Genomic DNA, 13,434 nt, shown 5'->3' on the forward strand with positions numbered 1-13,434 from the left:
TTCAGAAAACAAAAGAATTCAAATTTTCTACTGCAGCACATACAAGAAACTGCCAAAACCCATACCCAAATTACGACAGAGCCAAAACCAGGGAGTGGGTTCAGAGGGGCCATCTATAGGAAACCAACAAGACATCTACCATAGTCTCTTCTTCCAAGATCATCTACTTACTAAGACAACAGACTTTAAACTGAAAATTATTTCCCTAATTTCATCCTCAAGATACACAACAGTGCTTCCTCACAAGGTTTATTAAGTGCTCCTGAGGGTGACATTCTGATCTTGTGAAAGTGGTGAGCATTGCCTGGTGGACCTAGAAACAGTTAGGCAGGACACCTTGGGGGCATCTCCACAAATGGCTCCTTGTTGAAGGTTTGGACCAGGCAGGGGGGATGCTCCAGATGATCAGTTCCTTCCAACTTGCCTGGTCACCAAAGTCAAGACTGTTTATAAAAAGGAGGGGCTAGTAGAGGTCTGGACATTTGGGAAGACCCAAGGAGTCCAAGTGATTCCCAGGGAAGGCCAGGGGAGAACGTTAACCCAAAGAAATATTCAGGTATTTTCCAAACCAGATCAGATATTGGGAGGAGGAGAAGGACATGAAAGAATGGAGTTAGATTTCCCCAAGAAAGTGGCAAGGCAGGACAAACGAAAAGCTGTGGTTTTCTGGAGTTGTAATTAAGAGTGAGTAATTATAGGACTGTTCTTATGAAAATCTCCCTTCTACTCAAGCCCTGGGCAGGAGCAGTGATATAGCACTGCTGGGGGTCATATACTTATATCTAGCGACTAACCTCAGCTACTCTAAGACACACAGCACCTTTCACACCCACTCCTGAGGTCACAAGGTACTCCTGGATTCTAGGTGTGTGTTGTTAACTCCTTTTCATTAACGGATGCCCAGAAGATCATTTATCCTTTTATGAACGTGGGGTCATCAGTGGGGGACTGAGATACTGGAATTTGCCCTAAGACGTCTAGGAATACCCCCACACCCTCTCAAAACCTTGAGTCTTAAGAAACATTTGCAGTTTATACTGTGAACGGGTGATAGTGAAAATCACTTCTGTCCACAGGGACAGAAGAGGAAAACTCAGTGCTCTCTAGAACAGTGGCTTCCCACCAATCTGCAGTGGTTGTGTAAATTGCAGGCTTTCATAATAATTACTAGGAATTTGCTCTCCTTCAGTACCCACTGTCCAGCTGCAAAAGGAACCTGCCTTCTCTCATCATCTGCTCTAACAAGTTGCAGTTCTTTATCTATGGTCTTAAGACATTTGGTAGAACATTAATATTAGATTTGTAATTATGAACAGAATTTTTTTTTGAGTTCTAAAATTATATCAACGGCGCCTGGGTGGCTCAGTTGGTTAAGCATCTGCCTTAGGCTCAGGTTATGACCTCAGGGTCCTGGGATTGAATACTGGGTGGGGCTCCCTGCTCAGCGGGGAGTCTGCTTCTCCCTCTCCCTTTCCCTCCTGCTTGTGCTCTCTTGCTCACTCTCAAATAAATATAAAATTTTGAAAATAAATAAACAAAATTATAGCAATAACATTTCTTCTCATCAATATAATGCTGCAGTCTTAAATTTGTCCTTATATCCCTATGAATATATAAACGTTATTTTCTTTAAAAAAAAAAAAAGAAAAAGAAGGCTTCTGGTTTCTGTGAGCACTATATAACTTACAAAGTAAAAAGTGGGCTAAGAATCACTCTCTTAGAGGAAGAATTTTCCATCTTTCAGAGAGAAGCTCTGAAACCCACCTTCCTGGAATGAATTATGAGAATTCCTACAAAGCAAGCTCTGACCTTGAACCTAAAACGGTCACCTCCAAAACAGACAGGAAAAAATAAGATGGGAGAACAATATTTTCCACAAGACTTAATTTCAAAAAACTAGCAGAATATATACTTTCAAAGCTCAAATCTACCAACTTGCTGTCACTATTTATAATTAACTTTATATATTTTCCAAACTTTATAAGTCCTCAATGTCACAAGAGCTCCTCATGAATGACTTTTTTTTTTTTTCCCCAAGGATCCCATTGGAATCTCATGGGATGCATTTCTGCAGGGCCACCCAGCAGCTGGTTGTCTTCCTCTAGGCAACAGTGAAAAAAAAACCAAAACAACACACACACAAAAGCAAACTCTACTGTCCTGTGTAGCTAGAGTCTAAATGAAATCAGATTAGGTCTAATTAAGAATATATTATGTTGGGGCATCTTGATGGCTCAGTCTGTTAAGCATCTGACTCTTGATTTTGTCTCAGGCCATGATCTCGGGTGTCATGAGATCGAGATCAAGCCCTGCAACAGGCTCTATGCTCAGTGGGGAATCTGCTTGAGATTCTCTTCCTTTCCCTCTGCCCCTCCCCCTCCCCTGCTGGTGTTTGAGCTCTCTCATAAATAAATAAATAAATAAATAAATAAATAAATAAATAAATAAATAAATCTTTTTAAAAAATATAATATATTATGTCTCTACCCTAACCCTCTTCCTATCCTCTCCCCTCTGTCAGCCCTTAAAGCATTTAATCCTTCCATCTGTGGACATTTACATGGTCCTGAACATTGAGAGTAGCAAGACAATGGGTAGAGGGGTCATGGGGCTGGCTCTAGAAGCAGCACAGGATGAAATTATGTAGAAACTTGAGGAATTAGTTGAAAAGCCAGTCTAAGGCAATGAAGAACTGGAAGCCAATGAAGAAACTGAGGATCAGAGTGGTCTAAAGTCTTACTCATCAAGGTTACTTAGTAAGTTAATAAAAAAAAATGGGGCCAGAACTTTATTCCAAAGCTAATGTCCGTTTTCCATTACTATCTATTCTCTGCCTCTTGCAAATCACAGCTTGGTCTTACAATATCTTTATGTAGCCAATCTTTATGCCTAAAGTCCTACCATTAGAGCAGTTCATTTGAAAAGGGAATTCCTCTCAGGAACCTTGTATTTAGTTTATCTTATTTAAGCACCTTTGGGAAGAGGATTTTGAGAAATCAGTGACTGGTTTAACACTGCAGGTAAATGTGTTCATCAGATGTGAAACTGAGTTTGTTCTCAGAGCCCTGTGGAATTAAAGAGTAGAAGAAACCAAGTTCTGAGCAATGTCAGAGGAAAACCAGGACAGTCTTAAGCCAGGTACTCTTACAAGGCTCTCTAGACAAGTGGCCCTGGTCCCCTGGAGGTGCCATAATCAGAGTTTAATCAACAACAGCTGGCTACAGCATTCAGGTCTGCCAAAGGTTAGTTCTGGAGAAGGAAGGGAGACAAGGGGAGTTTAAGAGTAGACACAGAGGGCGCCTGGATGGCTCAGTTGAGCATCTGACTTCAGCTCAGGTCCTGATCCCAGGGTCCTAGGACTGAGCCCCGTGGAGGGCTCCCTGTTCAGTGGGGAGCCTGCTTCTCCCTCTCCCTCTCTGCCCTCCTGCTAATGCTCTCTCTCTCCCTCTCTCAAATTAAAAAAAAAAAAAAAAATAGAGTAGATACAGATCCACACTAATCTTCAGGTCATAGTACATCAAAAAGGCACAGGTATATTAGCCGAAGGTCCACATGATAGGGAGCATGTATCCAAGAATGGGAAAAGTAGGCCAAGGGCAAGGACCAACTAAGTAGCAGATTTCCCAATGCCAGTAAACAAGAGCGCTAGCCCAAATGTCACGACACAGGAGAGACCTGGTACCAAGCAAAAATCAGAAAATGGGCAGGAGCCCATTGTGGAGAATAGAACTCAACCCTTTAAAGCCCCAATACTTAGGGAGAGAACCAGTCCTCGAGAGTAGGAAGGCATCAGGCAAGGACCAGAGGCAGCCCTGTGGTGGGAACAGGCTCCCTAAAAGAGGCAGTGGGCAGTCACCCTAAGCAGTGACGCCCACCTCACAGCTCAGCTTGATGTAGGCCCATGTTCCACTTGGCAGCTGCTTGGGTGACTCAGATTTAGAACCTGAGTGCAGAGGAATCAAAGAGAATGATTTCTTTCCTACCAGAAAAAAAGGTTGAGAACAACGTCAAGACTGACACACTATTCAGAAAATGAACTCTGGAGGGATAGGTTTCTGTTGCAATGTTCCATGGCTAGTTTCCTTCGAAAGAAGAGGAAAGAAAGAAAAAAGAAAAAGAAAAAGAAAAAGAAAAAGAAAAAGAAAAAGAAAAGAAAAAGAAAAAGAAAAAGAAAAGAAAAGAAAAGAAAAGAAAAAAAAGAAAAGAGAAAAGAAAAGAAAAGAAAGAAAAGAAGAGAGAGAGAGAGAGAGAGAAAGAAAGAAGAAAGAAAGAAAGAGAGAGAAGAAAGAAACCAGCTCCCAGTTTGTCCTACTGACAAACTTGCACTGACTCATCAGAACAGCAGGCTCAAATGCAGCCACGGAATCCTGTAAACCTGGGTATGCCACATTTTAGAGAGTGTCATAAGATTGTGGTTTTCTCAAGCAAAGAAATCTAATAAGACTATGTGGAATCTTCCAAATCTGGAGTCTGAGATACCTGCCAACTGTGGCAAAATGCCAGAGGGGCTCTGCTCAGCCTGGCCGCCCCTACCCAAGCTCGGAGAGCTAGGACTTGGAGGTGTGTCCCCTCAAAAACAGAGTGGGTCAGGAAGCTTCTTAGAAGACACAGCCACTCCAGAATACTCTCCAGGAAGAAGTCATTCCTTTGTTTCATGCAAGTGAGTTGATTTCAGTCTCTCTTCCCCAGTAAGAAAATCCCTTAATAGAATCCATGAGTTTCCCAGAACCAAGCAAAACTCCTGGAGTGGAAGGATGCCAGAAAGACCTCAAGACTGCCTTCAGGTCCCCCAAAGAGGCCTGAGACAGACCTTCTAGGAGGAGAATAAACCAGCTGGTCTCTAAGGCCTTCCTTAATTTAAATTCAAATCACCTCAGGCTCCTTGGAAATCAGGACCCAGAGACTAGGAAAGGACCCCATTCAGTGCATTCTTCAGGCCCAAGAATATTAAATCAAAGTAGTTTATCAAATTCTAAGGGATGCTTATGAGTTTTAAAATCCCACGCAAATCAAAATGCACAAATACAAAACTCTCCCCCCAACACCTACCCCAAGAGTAAGTTGAGGCATTTGCCTTGTGACTTTCTAAAAATCCTACAGATGCCCCAACGGAAAATGGGAAATGACTAGCAAGAGTCCATTAAGAGGAAGTGGCCTCGGCGGTCCCACCAGTGACTGCAGTGACTTGAAGCTGTGACCCTGTTTGACACACAGCTGCCCCTAACACACCACAGCTATTGTTAACATCCTGAAAACAGATTCGCAGAGACATGCACAGAGGACTGACATGAGGGCACTCCAAGTCTTACTTCTGTGTGGAAAGTGTGGTTTTCCACCAACTGGATGGAAATGGATTTCTCTTTAATTTGGAACAAATTTCTCCAGCTCACGGCTTCCATGTGTGCACAGCAAGCTGCTCTGGGAGAAGCTCAGCCCTATACAGTCAGGCAAGTGAAAATAAGAGGACATCATGTGATCTCATTTTGCCCGAGTTAAATGACATTCCCCGCTCTTTTGCCTACCAAACTCTGACACAGCATTCCAGGCTCTGCTTAAATTTCCCCTCGGTGACACCCTCCCAGCTTCCTCAAACTCCCTGCCTCGGACTACCCAGCCTTTGGAGCCCTCTCCCCATCACACGCACCATAAAGTTTCTGTGTAAGGCATGCTCACACATTTCTGGTAGGAAGGTAAACTGGCAAAACCTTTCCGGAGAGCATTTTGGAAACGTCTATGAAAATGACAACACGCCTACCCTCTGATACGACACTCCCACGGCCTGGACTTTGTCCTGTGCATTTACTCACAAGTAAGCAATGCGGTAACTACCTAAACGTGGAAACAATCCAAATGTGCATTAATGTGGGTCTGATTAAATAGATTCGATGGAATATCATGCCTTGTTCAAAAGAACAGGAGGAGCTCTCTTTGTACTGTTTTCTCTAATTTTTCCCCAAACTCCTTTAATATTTTTGATCATCTTTCTTTTTTTTTTTTTTTTTGGCAGTTTTTTTTTTAAATATTTCTTTTTTTTTTTTTAAGATTTTATTTAGTTATTCGGAGATGCAGAGAGAGAGAGAGAGAGAGAGAGAGGCAGAGACACAGGCAGAGGGAAAAGCAGGCTCCATGCAGAGCCTGACGTGGGACTCGATCCTGGGTCTCCAGATCACGCCCTGGGCTGCAGGCGGCGCTAAACCGCTGCGCCACCGGGGCTGCCCTTTTGGCAGTTTTTTTTAAGTATTGACAAACTTCTAGAAAATCTTGATGTCGGGACGCCTGAGTGGCTCAGTGATAGAGTACCTGCCTTTGGCTCAGGTCGTGATCTAGGGTCCTGCGATCGAGTCCCACATCAGGTTCCCTGCATGGAGCCTGCTTCTACCTCTGCCTGTATCTTTGCCTCTCTCTCTCTCTCTCTCTCTCTCTCTGTGTCTCTCATGAATAAATAAATAAGATCTTAAAAAAAAAAAAAAAAAGAAAGGAAATCTTGATGTGACAGCTCACATCAGCCCACTGAAAGTTATTTCTCCATCCCTCTCCTTCCCTCCCTGTCTCTGTCTCTTGTATTTTGTCTTCCTCTGAGCATTAAGCAACTGAGCACAACTTTGGCTGTGGTTTTCTTTCTTTCTTTCTTTCTTTCTTTCTTTCTTTCTTTCTTTCTTTCTTTCTTTCTTTTTAAGATTTATTTATTTATTTATCCATGAGAGACAGAGAGAGAGAGAGAGAGAGAAAGGGGCAAAGGGAGAAGCAGGCTCCATGCTTGGAACCCAACCCGAGACTTGATCCCGGGTCTCCAGGATCACACCCTGGGCCGAAGGCAGCGCTAAAGTGCTGAGCCACCCAGGCTGCCCTTGGCCATGGTTTTCACTGGACAGGAGATATGAGGTAAAGGGAATCAAAATATGCCACCCCACAGTACGCCACTTTGGTATAAGAATTATTTTAAGGGGTGCCTGGGTGGCTCAGTTGGTTAAGCATCTGCCTTTGGCTCAGGCCATGATCCTGGGGTCCTGAGATCAAGCCCCAAGTCGGGTTATGCACTCAACGAGGAGTCTGCTTCTCCCTCTCCCTCTGTACCGCCTCACCTCTGCTCATGTTTGTTCTCTCGCTCTCTCTCAAATAAATGAAATCGTTAAAAAAAAAAAAAATTATTTTGAGCTGAAGGCAATTGAGGAAAAAGCAGATACAAAAGAACTCTCTGCCTCCCTCTCATGTGCCTAAAAGCAGGGCATAAATTCCCCTTGTGAACTGAGTTCTGCCGTCATACGAGAAGGAGAACTCTTATTATCAGATGAAGACGGTACCTAAATGTGTCTGCATAAAGAAACCTTACTAAAATAACCCTTACCGTTGACTAGTTTCCCCATATATTTACTTTCCCACAACTTACTGCCCGCAGAAACCAAAACCTCTTTTTCCTTTGCTAGTCACTGCTCCACAATGTAACACCCTTTGTTAAAATGGCACATAAGCTTCCAAATCTAACCCTTCTTTGGACTCTCACCTCTTTTCTGCATCGCCCCTGTGCAGGTAAACCTGAAAACACCAAACTTGTATCCCTTTTCTTCTCGTTAATCTGGCTTTGTGTCAGTTTAATTTCCAGGACCCAGATACAGAACATTAGAGGGGAGAGGAAAGATTTTTTCCTCCCTTACACAGGTGTGTCAGAAAAGTTCACTGCACTAATCACACTGTAGTCTAGCTATGTGAATGCTGAAACACAAGAGGGACGTGACTGCCCGGAACTAGTACTGATGGATACTGCCCCTAGCTTTTGCTGCCTTATAGTGAAGCTGTAAGATGTATCCAACCATGGCTTACCCTGCCTTCGTCAAGACAAAGACTTTATTATGTATCAAGGCTGTTTATTGGGCAACCCAGGTGGCTCAGCGGTTTAGCGCCACCTTCGGCCAAAGGTGTGATCCTGGAGACCGGGATCGAGTCCCATATCGGGCTCCCTGCATGGAGCCTGCTTCTCCCTCTGCCTGTGTCTCTGTCTCTGTCTCTCTCTCTCTCTGTCTTCAATCATGAATAAATAAAATATTTTTTTTAAAAAAAGACAATGTATTGGCCATGAATAATAACTTCAGTTGCTGTAAAGTTGCAAGAAAATAAGAGGCTATTCTACTCTCAAAAAGTGTCTAATGGTCTAATACAGATGTGTTGAAAGGGGGGAGTTCTACAACACAATTGCAAATAATACAACCACAAGTTAGTAAAGGCAGCTGCCCAACAAAAGCCAGTCCAAACTAATAGAATCTTCATAGATTTCTCTGCCCAAGAAAATCCCTTCCACTTAAAGCTTGTGTTTCATTCCCAGGTCAAACCAACCACTTCCTAGCTCTCAGACCTTAAGTGGTTTACTTAACCTCACAAAGTACTACCTCACTCATAAAATGGGGATATTAGGACCCACCTCATCGGGAAGTTAATATAATTAAATGAGATGGAGCATACAAAGTGCTTCACACAGTACCTAACACTTAGGGCCAAATAGATGTTAACTATTACTATTACAATCATCATCATCATTCTGGAATTTTCAAAATGTTTCCCAAACTTTATTCTGCCACCAGGCATAAATGGAGCACGATGTTTATGAAGGACACTATCCATGTGCATACTCCTAGCCAACCCCATACTCTCACCTTTGACTAATTCATTTATTCGGGGGGTGGGGGGGAATACACAAAAGTTCAGATCATCTTAGATGAAGACTTTTTTTCCTCTCAATAATGTTATATAAGCAGCATATGCATGACATCTTTGAAGTTTATGATGTTTTTACCATAAATACAAAAGAACTCCAAATACTGACAATTTGTCTCTTCAAAGTCCCATGAATTTATTTTCCTAAGACACATAAAATATTTATGCTGCTTTTTACTTCCACCACCCAAATCAATAAGCCATTTGACAGAATTGGTCAAGGTCACACATCAGGCTTCCGACTACAATGGAGGGATATCAAACCGGCTTAGAATGAGATGATTCTAGTCCAAATCTCACTCAATATCCTTTGGCTGGTCTTTACAGAATAAAGTCTCAGAATGAAGTCTCTTTTGAAAAAAGTCTTTGTGAGAACACAGTTGTCGTCTACACTGTGTCAAGTCTGGCAGGTTCACCCTAATTGAACTGTGAAGGCTTGGGAGGGTGGCTGACAAGAACCATAATGCTATATGGATAAACTGAGAGGCCGCATTGGTCCCAAGGAGGTAGGAGGGTCCCATGAAGAATGAGATGAAGACCATGAAATCGTGACACTTTTTAGCAGACTGATCCCTATGGTGGCAGCTAACAATTAGAGGGGAGAGTTTCAGTGACAGACCTTGAGTGGCCAAAAGTGACCCTATAAAAAGACATCAGTAAGCAAGGAAAGGTCAAGTGTGACAACTGATTTGTCAGAGCATAGGCAATAGTACATCCACAGTAGGAAACAGGCTAATCAACAGTAAAACACTTGAAACTGAAACTGAGACACCATTCTGAGGATAATCATTTGTATTTTCTCTTTTTAATGAAACAGAATTGAAGAAGAAAAATAACACCTGAGAGAAAGAAGTGATTATCACTAGACAGGTAGGGATGATCTTTTTTTCTATATGTATTTTCTAAACTCTCTAAAACAAAAATATGTATTACAAGGTTTGAAGAAAAAAAGAAGAAGAAAAAAATTATCACTTTTACTTTTAATCACGAGATTTTTTCCAAACAAAATGGGTAAGTTCAGTCATCCAATTACAGATATGAGTCAATTTAGATATTATCTATATTACACCTAAATCTCCCCCATCAGATTTCATACTTTCATGTATGAGACCTTATTTTATTGTTCCTGGGAACCCCAATGTCTAGCACAAGGCCTAAAATATTAGCTCCATACATATATATATATATACATACATATTTTTTTAAGACTTTATTTATTTATTCATAAGGACACAGAGAGAGAGGAAGAGACACAGGCAGAGGGAGAAGCAGGCTCCCCTCCAGGAACGATTTGGGACTCGATCCCAAACCCCAGGATCACACCCTGAGCCAAAAGCAGATGCTCAATTACTGAGCCACCCAGGCACCCCTTAACTGCATATATTAAGAAATGTTTAGCAAATGGATTTTGGACATGGCCACAAACCCAAAGTCTGATATAACCTCAGGAAGGTGCAAAAGAAAATGGTACTTTTATGAGCTATATGCCGATCATCCCAAAAGATACTTTTATCCACATTATAGCTTAATGTCCCTTGCTATTAAAATCTTCCATGAAGTCCTTTGTCCTGCCTCCCAGCTCCCTCCCTTTAGCCCTGCCTACAGAACTGAACCATGCTGTTTTGCCTGGGTCTTGCTCTGCAGGAAGCTATAGGGACCACCACTATCATGTCCCGCTTGTGTTTCTTGTAGAGATGTCTGGTCCACTCCAACACTTTGAGAGGGCCCAGGGGAAGTTTATTTCAGATCTCAGTGCCTTTAAAATAACTCCTCCTTGAGAAAGGAACACATTTTATTTTTACAAAGAGTAGGAATCCTATAATTGATCTTTTATCTTTATGCTGGAAGCCAAGAGCCAAATCTACAGCCACCCTTTAGAAACCCTGGCAGACCTTAGGACACACATGTCTGTAAGCTAACTTTTCCTCTGGTTTCCTCTTATTATTCTTCCCTCCCTCTACAAGGCTGGCTTGCTTGCTTTGTTCCTTCCTTCCTTCCTTCCTTCCTTCTCTCTCTCTCTCTTTCTAACTCTCATTTGGGAGGAGGCCAGGTATAAACAAACCAAGAACCCAAAAATTAAATACAACCCCCTATCCCAATTTCCAAGATGTTTCAGACATTTTTCACCCTCACTTCCTGCCTGCAGGACAAGAAAGTAAAGCTCACTCTCCTCACAGCTACCAACCAGGGAGTGACCTTTATGTGCATCTGTGACCAGAAGATCTGAGGACCGGAGGCACTTTCCTTTTCTCTTCCACCCACCAGCTCTAAAATACACAAGACCACGCATGTCAATGGTACACAGTGACGTAAGGCAGGAAAGCATTATGATTCTGAAGTCTGGAGACCTGGATGCTAATCCTGCTTGCTCCTTCCTACCAGGCTGCTAACCCTGAGCGAGTGACTTAACCTTTCTGTGCCTCGCCTTAATATCCCAGCCTGTGCAATGGGAACAATAACGGGGCTGACCTCACAGGGTTGCTGTGAGGAGTCAATGAGTTAATACATGTACAGTGATTAGATCAGTGCCTGGCACACAGTAAATGTGGACCAGGACTATAATAGGGCAGTTTTGTTTTCCATTAAGCCAGGCCACCCAATGTTTCAAGTCCGATTGAAAGTAATATTTCTCATTGTCAATTCGTAAACTAACACACCGATTTCTACAGTGACCGTGAGCTTGGATCTCATTCGTCAATCAGCGTGGAGTCAACGCTCTCTCTAAAACGGCAGATATTTTCAACCCTTTGCTTTCTGACTTGCTGAAGAGAAGGAGAAAGGGGAAAGCAGCGGTGTCCAATCACCAAAAACTGGTTTCTAGGAGTGTATCCCCAACTGGTAACTGTATGATCCTCCACCCAAACTGGCCTCTGCACCAGTACTCACGGTCACACTCCCACGGCTTGGCCAACCGCTCCTCCAGCTGCAGCACAGATACCACTTAAAAGTCTTGAGGGGGGGGGAACCTCAAGAACAACTAAGTTCTCAGGACATTCTTTAAAATAAAGTACTTTGTTTAGCCATCAAAGAACAACTCAGCTTTGTTGGATACTCGAAGTCTGATTTACATCTGAATTTAGAAGGCTGCCACCTCCCACACGTGCACTTAAAATGCTAACTTCTCATCAGATTCCACCTAAAAAGAAGCCCAGAGCCCAATACTAGCCACACCCCGTCTTTGCTCACCGCAAAGTCAAAGTCCCAGCAACTTCCTTCACACCCGGCCCACTTAAAAAAAAAAAAAAAAAAAGGCAAGCCCTCAGTGAATGACTGTCCTATACATGAGTATGCACATAATTTTCACATCAAATGGCTTGAAAAGGCCACTGTATGTACGATGGCGAAGAAAGACAACTAGATAATCATGGAAGGTGTAGTGCCTGCAGCCAAGGTTACTTCGAAATTTGACGTTAAATGGGTATGTATCAGCTCGGGCTTTACTGAAGTTACAGGAGATTCGAGGAAAAGACCCGGGAGCGTATCAAAGCTATTTATTTGCCACTTCCTACGTTTCCCGTGATGACTCGCCAAATGAACGCACGAGTTTGTTACAGCCTTGAACTGAACTACATGGGTCCCTCCACATTCTCCTCTCTCCCTGTCGCAGAAAACGAACAGACTAAGGGCCAAGAGCACAGCTTTGACGGCAAATTCACGGCGGGGGCGGGGGCGGGGGTGGGGGTGGGGGCGGGGGCGGGGGTGGGGGGGGAGGCAAAGGACTCGTCCTGCGTGGCTGTCGCTCCCGAAGGGCTGTTGCCGCCGCCCGGACTTCCCTCGCCGCGAGCTCGCGTACAGTCTTCTAAATGCTTTTTTCCAAGATCCCGGGGCCACTTCGGAGGCGCTGGTCTCCAAAGCCCCAAAGGAGCCTCGCTCACCCACCCCACCCTGCAAGCGGCGCACTTCCCGTTCGCTCCGGCCGGTCAAGAACTCTAACCTGACAGTGACACACACGAGAAAGAAAAAAAAAAAAAAAAAGAGGAAGTGACCAAAAGCCCATTTCAAGGCACACATAGACATTTTTTTTTTCCTTTTTCCCCTAAAGGGATCAATATCCCTGTCTTCCAACCAAGCCTCCAAGGGCCCGGGGCCATCACCCCTACTGGAAGGTCGCAGCGAATGACAATGTTGCGAAATCCAGGGAGGGGCTCCTCTTTAACATTTTTTTTTTTTAAATCCTCGAAATCGTCGTCCAAAACGAGCGACCCCTCCGTGCAGCGCACGCAACAAAGCGAGGCGTGCAGGCGGGGGGGCTCCCGAAAGCGAAGCTCCGGGCCGGGCGGCGGAGGAAGCGCCCGGCGGCGGGGACCCTTACCTGGTTTGACCGGTTTGGGCGGCGGCTTCGACATCGCGCCTCCCCGGGCGGCTGAGCGTCCTCGCCGCGCACGCAAAGCCAACCGAGCGCCCCGCCGCCGGCGCTCCCGGGGCCCCCAAGCTCCTTGGCGTCCGGCTCGCAGCCGCGCGCCTGCAGGGACCTGCGCCCACCGCCGGCCGTCGGACGAGCGCACGCAGGCACAGCCGCCCGCCCCGCCCGCCCCGCGCCCCGCGCCCCGCGCCCCGCCCCGCCGCGCCCCGCCCCGGGGCCGCCCGAGCCGCCCGAGCCTCCCGAGCGCGCGGCCCGCCGACGAGGAAGTGGCCGCCGGCTCGCCGAGCGCTCATTGGCTCCCGGGCTGGCAGCTGCGGCGCGGCGGGGGCGCGGGCGGCGCGCACGGCGGCGGGAGCGCGCCGCGG

The 13,434-nt window shown here is 44.9% G+C and overlaps 1 protein-coding gene across 1 annotated transcript in view; it reads right to left on the bottom strand.

Moving 5' to 3' along the window:
• OSTF1 (osteoclast stimulating factor 1) overlaps positions 1-13,226 on the bottom strand; it is a 55,171-nt gene extending 41,945 nt beyond the window's left edge. Inside the window, exon 1 of the mRNA XM_025423298.3 lies at positions 13,019-13,226. Within this exon, the coding sequence (XP_025279083.1) occupies positions 13,019-13,052 (34 nt within the window). The 5' untranslated portion in view covers positions 13,053-13,226. The remainder of the gene's footprint in view (positions 1-13,018) is intronic.
• Between the last annotated feature and the right edge of the window lie 208 nt (positions 13,227-13,434).

The sequence above is a fragment of the Canis lupus genome, chromosome 1, assembly GCF_003254725.2.
Source record: "Canis lupus dingo isolate Sandy chromosome 1, ASM325472v2, whole genome shotgun sequence".
NCBI lineage: Eukaryota > Metazoa > Chordata > Mammalia > Carnivora > Canidae > Canis > Canis lupus.